Source organism: Oryctolagus cuniculus, chromosome 4, assembly GCF_051225735.1.
Source record: "Oryctolagus cuniculus isolate XC-2025 breed Fujian yellow rabbit chromosome 4, ASM5122573v1, whole genome shotgun sequence".
Taxonomy (NCBI): Eukaryota; Metazoa; Chordata; class Mammalia; order Lagomorpha; family Leporidae; genus Oryctolagus; species Oryctolagus cuniculus.
The window spans coordinates 66,948,188-66,967,361 of record NC_142870.1 but is presented as its reverse complement, the minus strand read 5'-3'; the positions used below and the strand labels follow the sequence as shown (position 1 = coordinate 66,967,361).

Below are 19,174 nucleotides of genomic sequence, written 5' to 3'. Positions count from 1 at the left end.
CAATTTAATTACCTCACAAAGATCCATTTAGGAAGATTTAGATAGTATCTCTTTCTAAAAGATACATGATTCTGGAAAGAATATAATGAATTATGTAAAATATGAACAAACAAAAAAACTCCTCATGATATGTTTCCAGTTTTAATTGGGATAACAAAAATCTTGAAACACATACATACATTTAGAGGGAAAAGGGGATGATTTGCCAATATCCATTTGCAAGTGTTAATGACCAGTTCTATAATTCAGATTTTTCTACTTCAATTCAAAGTTTCAAAGTTTATTCTAAATTTCTTTTCTGTACATTTACCCGTCTGAACAACATCAACATTAAATGACTAAAACAAGATGGTCTAAAAAATTCTTTGTATAGACTTCTGGTTGGAATATATCATTTCTAAAACTAATACTCCAATATACTGAAATTCCCTCTCTGTACTGTATTTAACTGTGTATATCTTTTCATTACTATTCATATATGTAGGCCATAAAACATTAAAATAAGGCTACTGCTTAATGTACCAAAATCCATGTTCACAAGACAATATAATTGTCTTCCAGAGATGAAAAAAACTGCAATAATTATTTTTAAAAGGCATGTTTTATTCCTCTTGTATATATTTTGGACAAAAATATTGATCAGCTAATTATGCTCTTTCACACATCATATTCACTGAGTTTACTACCACAGTTTTAGTGCAACAAAATATCTTTGCAAAGCCACTCTACAGTAATTATGGCAAGGCTCATTAAAATGCAGAGGTAAATATTCCATTTGTATAGAAACTTAGAAAATAATGTTTTGAAAAAGAAAGATGTTCAACTAGGCTGAATTTTTTTGGATGCTAAAAATATTTAGAAACATTTCTTGAATTAATTTTATAGTCAATTTTGATGCAGTATCATTTAGTGGTAATAAACTTTGAGAGGTATATGTTTAACAAACATACTTGAGAGTATAGTTTTAGGTAAACATTTAACACACAATGCCAAGGTAGTTTCCTTTTTTTGTTTAATTTTTGTACCAAAAACTCATACATTTAACGTTGACATTTCCTCTTACCTGTGTGCCTCAGATTAATAAAGTACTCTGCATTAAAATTTAAATCTTGAGACAGTAGTACAGCATTGAAAAAAATTGTAAAGCAGCTCAGATACACTGAATCTAGATTTTACATTTTCATTTGTCAGAATAGAATATAAAAAGCTTGAAAATCAACTTGAAAAAGCTTATTCTTCCTCAAGAAAAAGTATGAACAATCTGAAAATGATCAACTAGTATGAATGAAACATTGTACATAGTTAAGTCACATTTAGTGGTTGCTAAACATACCACTCCCTCCTGGAAATTACGGAACCATCTACATGTGAAACTAAGTCATCTTCATTTTCGTCATAATGTTCATCGCCGACAAACTTCATTCCCATTTTTAGATCTTCGTAATAATCCATTGGTCTTTCAAACCTATTGAGATTTTCTACATTGTTCCACTGGGTCTTTTCAGGTTCTTCTAAATAGTCTTTACGTATTAGATTGTTCACTGGATTTTTGTTTTCTTTTTTTACACTGTCTGGATAAGAATCAAGCTCATCTTGTTGAAGAACATCTATTTGTGATTCTTTTTGCATATCTGAAGGTGGAATGTAGTTCTTGGCAAAGTAGTCTCCACGAAACGTCCGTCTTCTCCTATAGCAGAATATTCCAGCCAAAACACTTACAAGCACTATGAAGAGAGCCCCACCCACTACGCTAGCAATGATTGTGCCAATTGTGTCATCCTTAATTGTTGCCAAGGTTGACAATGGGAAAGGCAACTTTTTAGGTTCTGTTGCTAGATCCTCGATGTCAGCAGTTGAGGGTTGCCACTGAATGGTAGGCTGAAGGGTGGTAGTGGTAGGAGGATCTAATGGAAACAGTAAAGATAGACAAGACACAGAAAGGCAAAGAATGTCAATGCAAGCTGATTCAGCAGCAAGTTGAAAAGACAGCACAGTTAATGAATATAAATTCACAGTAACAATAGTTTTTCATTCTTAATTAAGATAGATGATAGTGGTACTTATGTATTTTAAAAAAATATAAAACTGACATTTAGTCAGTTACCAATTAAGTAAATCCTAAATTATTCTACATCAAGTTTAAGAGTGGTAGTATACAACAGGGAATAGGTCATCTCTTTTTTGTTTATTTGTTAAATGAAGTGTATTATATTAAATATCCCATACACAGCTGGCTTAAGAATTATCATATCAAAAAAATCTAATAATTCAAATGCATATATTCTTAGCCAGTAGCACAACTAAACAAAAGAATGAAAAATTAAAGCCAGTTTTCTTAATATCCATTTTTACCTAATATGGCTTATTTTTATGATATGAGCTTATTTTTGAAAGAATGAAAAACTATAGATTCTTGTTAAGTGGGCATAGTACAAGCCATTGGTTTAATAATTCTCTCAAAAATATTTTACTTAGATAAACATTTTAAGAAAGAAGTTATATAATAAAGACCATTATTTAGTAGTTTAAAAATAAAAGCATATGTTTCAACTGTGTTAACCAAATTGGCTATTATCAAATGAGACTATATAAACATAGATTAAGTTAAAAAGTTATAAATCATAGATTGATAAATTAATGCTCATCATCACATCTAATACTCCATAGGTAAGATATCTGAACATTTAGAAAATTAAGGAATTTTAACTATTTCTGCAAAATTTAATATTAATGCTTCAGGATGGAGTCTCAAAAAGAATAACTAATATTTTAGAGAGAACATTCTAATAATACTAAAATATTAGATGCAAATGAACCTGTGAACTTAGAAATTAGATTACAGAGTAAATAGCCATTAATATTAAAAAGCAACTAAACATAAATAGTAAAAATTAAAGATTGGTTAATTATCAATTAAGAAGTATTTGTAGGTCATGTTACACAAAATTCTACAGTTTCAAGAAAGGATGAGTTTCCAAATCTTAAATTTCTTCACAGGTGAAAATAAATAACCCAAATGGTAATCTCCTCTAATTTTTAAATGAGTGGTACTGACAGAGTTTTTAAAAAATGATTGTTAGAAAACTACTAAATCTACATGGGGTAAGTTATTCTAATATTGACAAGCTAAAGAAAAATACTTACTGAAACAGGTTTCATCACGGAATGCCATATGTATAGAATGTGGTAAAAATTTAGAAGTACAGTACAAAACTTAACAAGTACAGAATAACTAATTTCCTATGAGTTCAACTAATATATACCAGGTAATCCTGTCAAGTACTTTGACGTGAATATCAGTTACCAAAGTATATGTAAAAGAATCAAGGAAGAATTTTAGTTTATATATATATATATATATTTTTTTTTTTTTTTTTTTGACAGATAGAAGTAGACAGTGAGAGAGAGAAAGGTCTTCCTTCCATTGGTTTACCCCCCAGAGATGGCTGCTACGGCCGGCGCTGCACTGATCTGAAGCCAAGAGCCAGGTGCTTCCTCCTGGTCTCCTATGCAAGTGCAGGCGCCCAAGCACCTCGGCCATCCTCCACTCCCCTCCCGGGCCACAGCAGAGAGCTGGACTGGAAGAGGAGCAACCGGGACTAGAACCTGGCACCCATATGGGATGACGGTGCCACAGGCGGAGGATTAACCAAGTGAGCCATAGCGCTGGCCCCGAAGAATTTTAATGTAAAGAATTTTAATTTATTAGAACATATTCATTAGCTGAATATATTCAATTTAAAGAAAACAACTGTGGAATTGCAGGGTCATTGTAGTTTAAAGTAAAGCCTCAGATAATCAAATTTCTCATAATGAGGATACTGAAGAAAGAGACTAAAAATTAAATCATTTGTAAAAATAAAATTCCTATATTTAGAATTTGAAGGGGCAGAAGTAATAGGAAAGTCAAGTTTTAAAGGCTGAAAGTTATCTTTACAATGATTCTCAAAAAAAAAGTGTTACAATAAGCTGGCAAAGTATAATTAAACAAAAGAATATCTACATAAAATGTAAGTTGCACATTTTTGCATAAGATTTGTGGGTTTTGGTAAGTCCTGATAAGCTACCTTTGGTTTTTTTTTGTTTTTCTTTAGACCAGTGCATATAACTGAGCTCTTACTAAGTATAAAATACAGAGCTGAACATTTTTACCAAGTATCTTAGGAAAAAGCGGTATTTCTTATTTCTACTTGAAAAGCTCTTCATATGAATATTGATAGATGTGTACTGTTCATTTCACTCAGATTTAATAAAACAGTTTTCTGAAAAATTTAACAAAAAAATCCTACCATTTAAAAATTCATGTTATTTGACTTACTGGGTTTAGAAATGTTTCAACTACCATCTTCCTCCTTAACCAGTATTAAAATTAGCATATCCTTGCTACTAATATTTTATAAAGTGAATTATTATTTTTGTATATAAAATGGCTTGGTGAAGTAATTGTAATTTTATAGAGGAAGACATAAAAACACAAAGAGCATCAATAACTTACTCAAGTCATGGGGAGAAGCAGAGGTAGAATTCAAATCCAGTATGATTTCAGAATTTATACTTTTTACTAATATATGCCTGCCTAGAATTTATGATTTTATTAACAAAAGGCAGCACTGTAATTCCTATTCTAAGAGTGCACCATAAGTCCTATTCTCCTTCCTTCTAAAACCCAGCTGTCTGTTTGTTGCCCAGTAGTTTCTTCTTTACCTAAAGCATTTACTAATAAAAGGAGATTTTCTAATATGTCTTAACCATCACTCTATACAATCTGTTAGTACTTGTTAAATTTGTCCTATAGTTCCAGTAACAGACCTAAAAGTTATTATGATTCTTATGTTAAAAGCTGAGGGAACAAAGTCTTCAATCCATAAAGTAACCAAAGCAACCATTATAATTCAAATAATTATTGTGCATTTGAAGCAATCGACCTAAGAAAATACACTGAGATATTTATTTGTTTGTTTTCTGATTTAGAATGATAGTCACAGTTTGTGCAAGGAAGCAGGACTACTTTGTAATCATTAATACTTATTATTATTTCAAAGCTTTCCCAACATAAATTCTTCAATTTAATTCAGATATCACTTTAAAAACTCTTTCCTAAATGTTTGATAAATTAGTATATAATGTATAAATGAACTCTTGATAGACCGCTCTCCTCACACAAATGAAGAACTTGTTTATTTTTCTAATTAATGTGATCTGCCAAGTAGGAAAACAAATAGAACAGTACTTATACCTATAGGCATAATGTATATTTTCATCTAATAACTACTGTGTTAAAAAATTAAGTGGATTGCCTTCCTTTTCTTACAGATCTCATGTGTGTTATATATGTACAAACAAAATTTAAATGTATATGTGTTATTTATAAACAAAATCAAGCAGCTGAAAGTTAAGAACTTCTAACTGTGTCCTTTTAAGTTTAAACTATGTCTGGATCCTACAGTCAGTGTGATTTGAAATTCAAATTTTATACAGTAATAGGAATTTTAGACATCTGTCAAGTAAAAATTTGTTTCTCTATTCTCAAAGTGAAAATATTGGTAGACCGAAAACTCATACTAAAAGTAAACAAGAAAAACACAATTTCCAACATTCAGTAAGGTACTGGACAAACAACCATTGTACCTCCTGAGAATGATAGTATGTTAGAGTTTAATCCAACAATTGACATTATACTTGAACCCATGACCTTTTATCCAAAATCATATGTTCACCAATATGGAAAAACATGTAATAATATAAGAACAATTTCACTCAGAGTTGCTAAGTCCATTCTGAGTCATAAGATACATCTGACTTACATATGCTTTTTAAAAAATCATTGCTAAAAATTTTAAATATCTATTTTAACAATGAGGTTAAAAAAATGCACCTAGAGGAAAAAGAATACACACAATTTCCAATGATAAAGATTAACAAATCATTCACCTGTGTGAATTATAGTCCCTTATTCTGATAAAAGTCTACTAAGTTTTATTACACAGTCATTTCAGAAATATACCATTGTATCTAGGTTACTAGATAGACATCAAGAAGCTCTTAGAGGAATTAACTGAAACTGGCATAGTGAACTGTTTATAGACTCTGGAAAAAAAAAACTTAAAGAAAATCATCTCAGATAACCTTGTCTTTTTCTAAAGTACTCAGTGATAATTAATCATGATTTTTTTAAAAATTAAAATTTCTTCTTATAATATTTAGTAGATATTAATTTAAAAATGTATAAAGTTACAGTTCTTTAGTCAAAGAAAAGAAAAATACATAAAGGTGGATTCTTGCTTTTTAATTCTTTCCTGGTTGTTCTCAAAATCATTCATGCGATACACTGCAACAGATACCTATTATTGGACATTGGGACAATAGCAGTAATTAAAGCAGATGAAAATTGCTTAGAACTTTTAGAACTTATCCTTTAAAATCTTTCAGAACTTATGTTCTATTAGGGGTAAAAACAGACAAACATACAAATTAAATCAAATATATAATATGCCACATGACAGCAAGTACTTAAGACGAAATTAATGCAGAGAAGGAAGACAGAAATTAGTAAAATAGAAGCTGAGTTTTAAATATAGTCATAAAGGAAAAGACCTCAATGGAAAAGGTGATATTTTAGCAAAGACCTAAAGGAAACGAGGCAAAGCACTATAAGAACACCTAACTGATGAGCAGTCCAGGCACTGGAATGTCACACGCAGACTCTAAGGTCAAAACGTTAACTGTTGTATCTGAAGAACAAAGAGACAGCATGGCTGAGCCAGTAAGGAAGAACTATGTAATAAGAAATGAGTTTTGAGTGTGATAATCTGGGGTCACATCATGTATAGAATCTTGTAAGTCACTGGAAAAAACTGGTTTTCAATGTAGATAAAATGAGGTGGTTTTGAGCAAAGGAGTAACATGATCTTACATGATCTTTTCAAGAATCCCTCTGGCTTCTCATTTGATGCCAGATTAAAGGAGAACAGATTCAAAGGGGGAAATTGTTTGTTGTGAAGTAACAGTTGCTGATGAGAGGACCAATATAGCAGCAGCAGTAGGAACATGTTAAGTTGCAACTGGGTTAATGATCGCTAATAGCCAATAACAAAAGTCAGGAGATATGAAAGTGGTCCCAGAATGCCAAAATATATAAATTTAGAGTAACACCAAAGGAATCAGAATATTTCAAATTTAGCCTTCATATTTAAAGGTTTACATAACTAAAACATATTGGACCTAATATTTATTAATCATATCCCACACCAAATTGTACAACAGAAACAAAAAGTAAACAGGCCTTAGATAAATATATTTTAAATATTTATTTCCTGTAGCTTATCTTCTAAGGGGGGCGGGGAGAGACTAATATACTAATATTTAGTATCCTTCAGATTTCTATCAAAGCACTGCTATTAGCAGAAGGGGCTAGGAATATATACAACTCTAATCTTGCTACAGTTATGCAAAAAAAAAAAACTGAGTCTCGATCATATGTAAGGCACTAAGCTAATTGCTGCGTATATAGTGATGAAGAGAGCCAAACACAAACTGTTAAATTGTGGGGACAGATCATAAATAAAATGTGCTTACAACTATAAACTGTGGTCAGTACAATGAGAAAATAAAAAAGGGGATTGCTCTCAGACTGAGACTATACAGGTACTGAGACCATAACATTTAAGCCAACATAAAGTTTATCTAAAATCTTTACCTATTTAGTTTTTAATTTGAAGAAATGCAAACCTTAACTACATATTATATAGTTACCATACAAACCTGAATTTTTCAAAGGTTCTCTACCTTTCCCCCTTAGTTTTTAATTTGCCAGTTATGAAGATTACTATATTCTCTTAGTAAGGAAAACATTTGATGTTATTTTTTGTAAGTAAGTATTCCTAGCTAATATATTATTTATAGCCACACTCAGAAATATATTTTGAGCTCTTCAGAAATTTTGTGAATTCTCAAATTAACACTTTAACTAACTAAAAACATTCTCATTAAAGCAAAAATCCTCACCACAGTTAGAATGGCTATCATCCAAAAATCAAAAAATAATAAATGCTGGTGAGGATGTGGGGAAAAAGGTTCCCTAACTCACCGCTGGTTGGAATGTAAAATAGTGCAACCATTATGGAAGGCATTAATTGGAGGTTACTCAGAAATCTGAAAATTTATCTACCAAATGACCCAGCCATTCTGCTCCTGGGAATTTACTCAAACAAATTGCAACCAGCATATGAAAGTTATTTGTTTCCCAATATTTACTGCAACTCAGTTCATAGCTAGATATGGAATCAACCCAGATGCCCACTGAATGACAACTGAATAAAGAAAATGTGGTATATATACACTATGGAATATAATGCAGCCATTAAAAAAAAAAAGAATGAAATTCTGTCTTTTGTAACAAAATGGATGCAACTAGAAATCACTATGCTTAGTAACATAAGCAAAAAAAAAAAAAAAACCACAAATATCATGTTTCCTCTGATATGTTGCAGCTAATATGGAATACAAAAGATATATATGAATGAAATGGACACCTTGTAATTTGATTGCTGCTTTTAGCCCTTGTTTATATTCCTGTGGAACTGTACTCTTTCTATCTTAACTCACTGAATATTATGGTTATTGGTGTGTTAAGCCTGTGATTATACAGTAGACTGAAATTATGATTTTGCAAAAATTAACAAAAAAGAAGGAAATAAGGGAAATGAGGGAGGATGAGAGAAAAGAAAGGAAAATAAGGGAATCATCTCAGAATTACATCTATAGAATATACAAAATCTGTTTCTTTATATTAACAAATTTTTTTAAAAAAATTAAGTTTATGGACTCAAGGACTGATAATATGAAACATCTCAAATTTTATTAAAAATATTATCAATAGTACTCTCATTTCTCAGTATCCCAATATTGTATATTCCCATACTTAGTGGCATGTAATATTACTTAACATATCAGTTTATCAAAGTTAATATCCCATTTTATTTAGCAGACACCGCTATGCAAAGTAGCCACCAAAGGCAAGGGATGGGACACTTTAGATATTGCTATTAACACAAAAAGTTCTAGAAAGTCATGTGACCTATAAAAATAATGCAAAGTATTGTTTAATTGAAAAAAAAATGACCTAGCATGTAGGAATTAAAATGTATATAAACTTGCCACATGCCTATTTTCACATTTCTTTAAATAACAGAATGCCACCTATGCAAGATAGTTATCGCCACCCCTCTTAGATTTTTGGAAAACCTCACACTGAGAAATCTTCTCTTTGCAAGTGTAAATTACAGCTTAAAATTACACTGTTACTATAGGAATATTTTAAGTAACTCATTTTTCAAGTAGATAGTAACTTACCGGAAATGTAGATGATCTTTTGATCACTTCTTTGACCAAGTGAATTGGTCACTTTACAAACATAAACACCAGAATAATTGAAAGTCAGTGGATGGACAAAATGAAGAGTGTTGTCTGAAGCCAATAAACCATCAGGCCACTGTCCATCTAACCTAAATTTTAAAAAAGCATGAAATTATAAGTATCTCCACATTGTATTTATTGACAGTTATTTAAAATAAGATATTACACTTTTGAGATGTTAGTGAAAGAACAAGTTATCTTTCAGATAGAAATCACTGTGAAATGAAAGCATATAATTAATACATTTACATTTTAATAAAGACAACCTAAATGACAAAACCCATTAAGAATACCAATTCCTTTTTAACATGTAGTAATGTTTTAAAAATTTATTTGAGAAATAGAGAAGGGAAGGGAGAAGAAGGATAGAAAAGGGGTAAGGGAGAGAAGGGAAGGAACAGGAGGAGAGGGGAGGGAAAGGGAGGGGAGGGGAAGGAGGGTTAGGTTAGGTTAGGTTCACACCCTAAATACTCATGAATGACAGGCTGGGATAGGGGCAAGACCAAAGCCAGGTGTCAGGAATACAATCTAGGTCTCCCAAATGGAAGGCAGTAATCCAACCATCTGAGCCATCACCACTGCCCTGCAAGGGTCAGCACAACAGGAAGCTGGTATCAGGAGCTGGAGCTAGGAATCAACGCAGCTTCTCAGATACAGAATGTGGGTATCTGGATTGCTATCTAACCCAGAAGGCCAAATGCTCACTCCCCACCCATTCTTTCAAAATATTAATCTACATAAGTATAGATAGGCTAACATAACAGAATGAGAAAGAAAGTAAAAAATGTATGATGTAAAATAGTTATTTTCAGAAAACTGGAAATTAGAAAATAAGTCATTCGAAGATATAAACTAGTATCAAAGATTTAAGTGAATTATAAACCTTGAAAAGATAGATCTACAAATTTCTAAATAAAAAAGTTATCACATTTAAATATATAATGTTTCAGCACTTTCTATGACGTATTTCTAGAAAAGCTAATATAAATGTATACTGTACCCAATCCAAAAATATCTTCTAAAGCACCAAGAAAGGTCAATTAAAAGTTTATTTGTACAATAAACGGGGGGGGGGGGGGGGGTACATCAACAGGACTTTCTGAATCGCATGGGGCAAAATACATAGTTAATTAATAAATAAGCAGAGGGGATACAAACCTGCCACAGAGTCATGAGAAATTTGCACAAAGAAGCCCAGGAGTCCAACAGAGACTGCGTAGGTCCTTGCCAAGGAAGCAAAAAAGGGCAGCTGAGGCACAATGAGGGCCTGGCAAAGATGCCGAATGAGGAGATTGGCACCAACCCCCCAAAGTGAACCAGGTGAGAAATCGAGAGTCCACGGAGCTGTGGATAGTGGTGGGCGGGGGAGCCTGGCAAACTGCATTTGAAGCTCCAAGTGGGAAGAAACAGACTGGCTGAATGGATTGAAAAAGAAAACCCATCTATTTGCTGCCCAAAACAAAAACATCTTACCAATAAAGACACATGCAGACTGAAAGTGTAAGGATGGAAAAAGATAATCCATAATAACAGAAACCAAGAAAAGAGCTGGTGTGGCTATCCTAATATCCAACAAAATAGACATCAATACAAAAACTATTAAGACACACAAAAAAGGACACTATAAAATGATGAAAGGATCAATTCAATGGGAAGATGTGACTATTATAAATTACATGTACCTATTACAGGGCAGCTGGCTATTTAGAAGAATTGTTAATATATTTAAAGGGAAATATAGACTCAAATACAATAGTAATGGGGGACTTCAATACACCACTTTCAGCAATGGACAGATCAACCAGACAGAAAATCAATGAGGAAACAACAGAGATAATCAACAGCAAAGACCAAATAGACTTAGCAGATACCTACAGAGCCTTCTACCCTACAGTCACAGAGTACCCATTTTTCTCTCCAGTGCATGGAACCTTCGCTAGGACTGAGCACATGCTAGGCTATAAAATGAGTCTCAGCAAATTCAAAAAAAATCTAAATCATACCATGCATCTTCCCAAATCATAATGAAATAAAGCTGGAAATCAACAACTCAAGAATCTCTATATCATATGAAAACACATGGAGAATGAACAACATGTTTCTGAATGAATAGTGGGTCATAGAAGAAATCAAAAATTTATGGAAACAAATGAGGACAATAAACCTGTGAGATACAGCAAAAGCAGTATTAAGAGGAAAATTTCTATCAACTGGTACCTACATCAAGAAGCTGGAAAGGCACCAAATAAAGGAACTATCTATACACCTCAAGGATCTAGAAAAACAACAGCAAATCAAACCCAAAACTAGAAGAAAATAAATAGAGAAGAAATCAACAAAATTGAAACAAAAAAATACAAAAGATCAGCAAAATGAAGAGATGGTTTTTGAAAAAATAAAACTGAAACACCATTGACACAACTAATCAAAAAAAGGAGAGAGAAGACCCAAATCAATAAAATCAGAGTTGAACAAGAAAATGTAATAGACACCACAGAAATAAAAAGAATCATCAGAAATTACTACAAAGAGCTGTATGCCAACAAACTGGGAAACCTAGTAGAAATGGATAGATTCCTGGACATATACAACTCTACCTAAAATGAGCCTTGAAGACAGAAAACCTAAACAGACCCATTACCAAGACAGAAACTGAATTAGTATTAAAGACTCTTCCAACAAAGAAAAGCCCAGGTCCCACTGGCTTCACTGCTGAATTCTACCAGACATTTAAAGAAGAACTAACTCCAATTCTTCTCAAGTTATTCAAAACAATTGAAAGGCAGGGAATCCTCCCAAATTCTTTCTGTGAAGCCAGCATCACCTTAATTCCTAAACCTGGAAAAGATACAACAGAGAAAGAGAATTACAGACCAATTTCCCTAATGAACATAGATACAGAAATCCTCAACAAAATTCTGGCCAATTCTGGCGGTTATAATCAAAGCAGCCTGGTACTGGTACAGAGGCAGATGGATAGACCAATGGAACAGGAATGCAACAACAGAAATCAATCCAAACATCTACAACTAACTTATATTTGACCAAGGCACTAAAACCAATCCCAGGAGCAAGGACAGTCTATTCAACAAATGGTGCTGGAAAACTGGATTTCCAAGTGCAGAGTATAAAGTAAGACCCCTACCTCACACCTTGCACAAAAGATCCACTCAACATGAATTAAAGATCTAAAGCTATGACCCGAACCATCAAATTATTAGAGAACATCAGGGGAATCCTGGGAGACATTGGCAAAGGCAAAGACTTCTTGGAAAAGACTCTTGAGGCACAGGCAGTCAAAGTGAAAATTAACAAATGAGATTACTTCAACTTGAGAAGTTTCTGTGTGACAGAACCAGTATGCAAAGTGAAAAGGCAACTAACTGGGAGAAATTATTTGCAAACTACACAACTGATAAAGGATTAATAACCAGAATCAACAAAGACATCAAGAAACTCCACAACAACAAAACAAACAACCCAGTTAAGAGATGGGCAAAGGACTTAAACAGTCATTTTCCAAAAGAGAAAATTCAAATGGCCAACAGACACATGAAAAAATGTTCAGGATCACTGTCATGGAAATGCAAATCAAAACCACAATGATTCACCTCACTCCAGTTAGAATGGCTTTCATATAGAAATCAACAAATGCTGGAGAGGATGTGGGAAAAAAGTTACCCTAATCCACTGTTGGTAGGAATGTAAACTAGTAAAGCCACTATGGAAGACAGTAAGGAGATACCTCAAAAATCTGAACATAGACGTACCATACGACCCACCATCCCACTCCTGGGATTTTACCCCAGGGAAATGAAATCAGCAAACAAAAGAGCTACCTGCACCTACATGTTTACTGCAGCTCAATTTACAATAGCTAAGACATGGAATCAACCTAAATGCCCATCAACCAAAGTCTGGATAAAGAAATTATGGGATATATACACTATGGAATACTACATAGCGGTAAAAAAAAATGCAGTATGGTCATTTGCAACAAAAGGGATGAATCTGGAAAACATCATATTTAGTGAAATACGCCAGACCCAAAGGGATAAATATCATACATTCTTTCTGATCTGTGACAACAAACAGAACACCTAAAACAAAATCTATAGAGGTGAAATTGACACTTTAATAAGCAAAGACTTGAACAGTCCTTATCTTGGATGTCAAGGAACAGTTTCATTTTCTTTGTTTTTTTCATCATTTTTTTCCTTCATACTATTTGTTGAACTCTTTACTTAACATATAATCATATGTATATCAAGGCAATTGAAAATAGATCTCAGTAAAAAATAAGAGTGGGAATAAGAGGAGGAGGAAGTTTTTAACTGTAAAGCGGTATAGTTCTGCATACATTCCTATGAATTTACTTCTAAAAGTAGTTTAAAAACTTGTCATGGGACTCCAAATCCCATTAAAATTTGGAGGTAAAAATGCCACCTTAATTGTTAAAGTGATCATATTAAATGTTAAAGTGAACATAGATATGATTAAGTGTTAAAGAGATCATATGAATAGCATCAAGTTCCTGGTAATAATAATAGATAGAATTAAAAAGAGAGAATGATCCAATATGGGAAGCAGTCCATGCAACAGAATCATTATAGAATAACAATTGCTTTAAGTAACATTCTGACCTCAGAATCAGCTCTTAAGGCATTCGGAGCTGGCTGAAAAGCCCATAAGAGCATTTCAGGCGTGGAAAGCCAAGAGACTGTGGCAAAAAGATGTCCTACATGAAGGATCTCTGTGAGTGAGATCTCAATGGAATGAAGGGGCCAACAAAGAAGGATGCACTTTTCTCTGAAGGGAGCAGAGAACTTCCACCTTGCTTATGGCCCTGTATAAATACTGATGGAGTTTGTGGTCTCAAAAGGCTTCCAGAGCCTTGACAGCTCATGACAAGAGCCTCAGGTAATCACTGACATCATAAATAAGAGTGTTAATTGTTAAATGTTACTCTGCACTTACTCCCCATGTAGGACCCCTGTCCTTATTGAGTTGTACTATGAGAATTAACTGCTAAACTTGTTCTCAAACAGTACTTTATATATTGTGTGTGTGGAGGGTACAAACTGTCGAAACCTTTACTTAGTACAGAGTTGGTCTTCTCTATATAAAGTTAATTAAAAATGAATCTTGATGAAGAATGGGATGGGAGAGAGTAGGAGGTGGGACAGGAGTAGGGATGAGAGGGCGGGAATAGGAGGAAGAACCACTATATTCCTAAAGTTGTACCTATGAAATTTGCAATAATTAAATAAAAGCTTAAAAAATATAAACCATGGCAGGCTGGTGCCATGGCTCACTTGGTTAATCCTCCGCCTGTGGCACCGGCATCCCACATGGACACCAGGTTCTAGTCCCAGTTGCTCCTTTTCTAGTCCAGCTCTCTGCTCTGGCCTGGGAAGGCAGTGGAGAATGGCCCAAGTGCTTGGGCTCCTGCATCCTCATGGGAGACCAGGAGAAAAAAAAAAAAAAAAAAATATATATATATATATATATAAACTATGGCACCATTTGGCATAAAGAAAATTTTTTCTAAACTGTGTCTAAACTGATTTGGTTAAGAGGTCCTGTATCTAACGTATACATTTTTTTTAAAAGATGTATTTTATTTATTTGAAATACAGAGTTACAGAGAGAAGTAGAGACAGAGAGAGAGGTCTTCCATCCGCTGGTTCACTCCCCAGACGGCCATGACGGCCAGAGCTGCACAGATCCGAAGCCAGGAGCCAGGAGCCTCTTCCAGGTCTTCCAAGCGGGTGCAGGGGCCCAAGGACTTGGGCCATCTTCTACTGCTATCCCAGGCCATAGCAGAGAGCTGGATCAGAAGAGGAGCAGCTGGGACTAGAACCAGCACCCATTTGAGATGCTGGTACCTCAGGCCAGTGCTTTAACCCACTGCACCACGGCACCAGCCCCCATTATTTTTTTTATTATATATCATATAAGTGCCACTTTAAGAACTCTAAAGTCATTCACTGAAATGGAACTGTTAAAAATCACTTTTCTAATCTAACAGTATAAAAAACCAAGAAGAGTTTATTTTACAAACTGCTCTAATTTACACAATTTATTTTTAAGAGGATAAAAAGTCAAGTAAATTCAAGTGTGCATCTGTGATACTTTGGGCTAAGCAGATTTTTCAAAGAGTTCACTCATTTATTCATTATTTCAATTACTAGGAGCTTACTATCTACCTTACTCTGTTCTGCTAGGGTTGCAAGAATGCAGAAATAATTAAGATTAGATCCTTCCTTCTGATGCATGTAAACAAGAGGAAATCAACAACTCATTACAAAGGGAGTAACACCAAGGAATAACAAAAAGATGGAAAGAATCAAATCAACACTGGAGAATAAACAGAATGTTTTGTTTTGCAATCTCAAGGATAGCAGGTGGGAGAACGGTTAGTAAAATCTTTTGATGTTACTAATACAAGTTGAATATCCTTTATCTGAAAACTCATAGTGTTTCAGATTGCACTTTTTCAGATATTGTTAACACTGGCATACACTTTACTAGTCGATCATTCCCGATCTGAAAATCTAAAACCTATGGAGTATCTCAGTGATCAAAAAGTTTTAAATTTTGGAACACTTCAAATTTGGGATTTGTGGATTTGAAATGCTCAATTTGTATTTTAATTCAGCAGCACTGAAGGATGAAGATAATATTCTCACATTGCTTAAAAACAAAAATAATCTTGTTATGAGAACTTAAGAAAGCAAACATTCTGCAAGTGTCTCTTTTCAAAATATGAACTCTAGAAGAGTAAGAATGATTATAAAATGTATGGTCTTAATCATTTCTATATATTAATTATTTCTGTACATTGGGCCCAAAATTCCTTTAATCCTTTGAAAACTTTGAAAATTGTTTATATATTTTCAAAGTTAGTTTATTCAAAAAAGTAAAAACTGAAATATCATATTAAACATACAATAAATGATATGTGCCAAATATCTTCTGTTTTCTTATACCTATGTTACATGATTTATGCTCACTGTCTACACCATTACAAAAATTCTTTGAATACTGTTAACTATGAGGAAACTAAGAATAGAATTATTAAATTACTTACTCAAAAAATACATGTATTGACATAGGGATGAGAACCCAGAATTGTGTTAGCTTTAGTAACACCCTAGCAAGTAGACATCTTAATTGATAACTGCTTCCTACTTTTAAGAGAATGTAAATGAAAAAGCACCTCTCTATTTTAAATATATATACATATATTTGTTTATTTTATTTATTTTAAAGGCAGAGAGAGAAAGATACAGAGTTCTTCCATATGCTGGTTCACTCCTCAAACATAAACAACCAGAGCTGGGCTCATCCAGGCCAAAGCCAGGAGCTCAGGACTCAAATCAGTTCTCCTATGTGGATGGCAGAAACTCACTTAAAATCCATCATTGCTGCCTTCCAGGGTGTAATGTAACAAGAACACAGAAATGGAAGCAAAGCCAGGACTAGAACCCAGGTACTGTAATAGGTGATGCAGGCATCAGAAGCAACATCTTTTTTTTTTTTTTTTATCTTTTATTTAATGAATATAAATTTCCAAAGTACGACTCATGGGTTACAATGGCTTCCCCCCCCCATACCGTCCCTCCCACCCACAACCCTCCCCTTTCCCACTCCCTCTCCCCTTCCATTCACATCAAGATTCATTTTCGATTATCTTAATATACAGAAGATCAGCTTAGTATACCTTAAGTAAGGATTTCAACAGTTTGCTCCCACACAGAAACATAAAGTGAAAATTAATAGATGATTTTTTTAAATGATGATGAAATCAGATCAGACCTATTGTCATGTTTAATCCCAGTGAGAGTCAAGTTGGGAGTTGATAATTTCTTTTTTTTTTTTTTTTTTAACAGAAGATCAGTTTAGCATACATTAAGTAAAGATTTCAATCGTTTGCACCCCCATAGAAACACAAAGTGAAATATACTGTTTGAGTACTCGTTATAGCATTAAGCCTCAGTGTACAGCACATTAAGGACAGAGATCCTACATGAGGAGTAAGTGCACAGTGACTCCTGTTGTTGACTTTACAAATTGACACTCCTGTTTATGGCATCAGTAATCTCCCTATGCACCAGTCATGAGTTTCCAAGGCTATGGAAGCCCCTTGAGTTCTCCGACTCTTATCTTGTTTAGACACGGTCATAGTCAAAGTGGAGGTTCTCTCCTCCCTTCAGAGAAAGGCACCTCCCTCTTTGAAGACCTGTTCTTTCCACTGGGATCTCACTCACAGAGATCTTTTTGCCAGAGTGTCTTGGCTTTCCATGCCTGAAATACTCTCATGGGCTTTTCAGCCAGATCCGAGTGCCTTTAGGGCTGATTCTGAGGCCAGAGTGAGAAGCAACATCTTAACTGCTGTTCCAAATGCCTGTCCTGTTCACTATTAAAAAAAAAAAAAAAAAAAAAAACTTCAAGACAACAGACTGAACAACTATAAGGTTTCCTTGATCCAATAAAATTCCACCAAAAACAGTGTTAAGAATCAAAAAGTTACTAAAAACACATGAGGAGATTAGGGGGCAGAATTCAACAGACAAGATACTTCAACAAAGCTTTTAGAAGACAGAGAACATTATATGCTTTAGGCTAGCATTTCTTTCTCTTTTTAAAGATTTATTTAATTGGAAGGCAGACTGATAAGGGAGATCTGGAGAGAGAGAGAGATAGTCAGAATGAAGTCATGAGCCAGGATCTACATTTAGGTCTCCCATACAGGTGGCAGGGGCCCAAGAATTTGGGCCATCTGCTACTATCTTCCCAGGCATATTAGCAGGAGGCTGGATCCAAAGTGGAGCAGCTGAGATTTGAACCTGCATTCTGATATGAAATGCAAGCACCCCAACAGTAGCTTAATGCACTGAGCCACAATGCCAGCCCACCCAAGCCAGTGTTTCTCAACCTGATTTCGTCTCGGAGAACATCTAGTATATCTGAAGATATGTTTGGTTTCCACAAGGGAAGTGGTTCATGGTCGTGGCTGTAGAGTACAGAGCAGCCATGATGCTGTTAAACATCTTACATTTCACAAGACTGCCCATCACAAAAAAGAATGATCCAGACTAAAATGTCAGTTGTGCCAAGACTGAAAAGTTTTACTTTAGGTGGAAGGTATATGGATGAGAAAGCGGCCAATTTGGTACAAAGAACTCAAAAAAGGTTTATTTTTCCTCACTATATTGCAGAAGGTCAGCATGAGGTAAAAGGCTGGAGACAGGACTAGCTGAAGTTATGTAACAAACCAACAGATTTCTCCCAACTCTGAACAGATACTAAGACTTATTTCTCAGGCAAAAGAATGAATGCTAATTAAATAAACTGAACAGCCTGAAGACAAGACTATAATTCTTCCATCAGAGACATGTAGGAGAAACTAACGACCTCTCTACTGGATCACTCCAAGCAGAATTTACTAATGAATAATTCTCTTGAGTTCCTATAGAGCATTTTATTTTAATGTCTCACTGTGAAATGACTAAACAAGAAAATTAAGAAATAACTACAAAATGAAAGGTAGATCCACCAAAAAAAGATGATTTGATAAATTATAAACATGTTCCCACTCTGGCCTCAGAATCAGCCCTGAAGGCATTCGGATCTGGCTGAAAAGCTCTTGAGACTTTCCCAGGCATGGAAAGCCAAGACACTGTGGCAAACAAACAAACAAACAAACACCTAAATGAAAGATCTCTGAGTGAGATCCCAGCAGAAAGAACGGGCC

At 34.2% G+C, this 19,174-nt stretch overlaps 1 protein-coding gene across 6 annotated transcripts in view; it reads right to left on the bottom strand.

Annotated features, from left to right (window-relative positions):
• Positions 1 to 19,174, bottom strand: part of NECTIN3 (nectin cell adhesion molecule 3) — a 149,938-nt gene that overhangs the window by 75,199 nt on the left and 55,565 nt on the right. For 3 of the 6 annotated variants that reach the window (XM_089330751.1, XM_051819058.3, XM_070073170.2), the window contains exons 5-6: positions 9,352 to 9,503; positions 129 to 1,904 (exon numbers count right to left, since the gene is read on the bottom strand). In XM_089330751.1, coding sequence (XP_089186877.1) covers positions 1,324 to 1,904; positions 9,352 to 9,503 — 733 coding nt within the window. In that variant the 3' untranslated portion in view covers positions 129 to 1,323. Of the gene's footprint in view, positions 1 to 128; positions 1,905 to 9,351; positions 9,504 to 19,174 lie in introns of those variants that run through there. The other 3 variants (XM_089330752.1, XM_051819060.3, XM_051819061.3) reach the window with 1 other exon arrangement.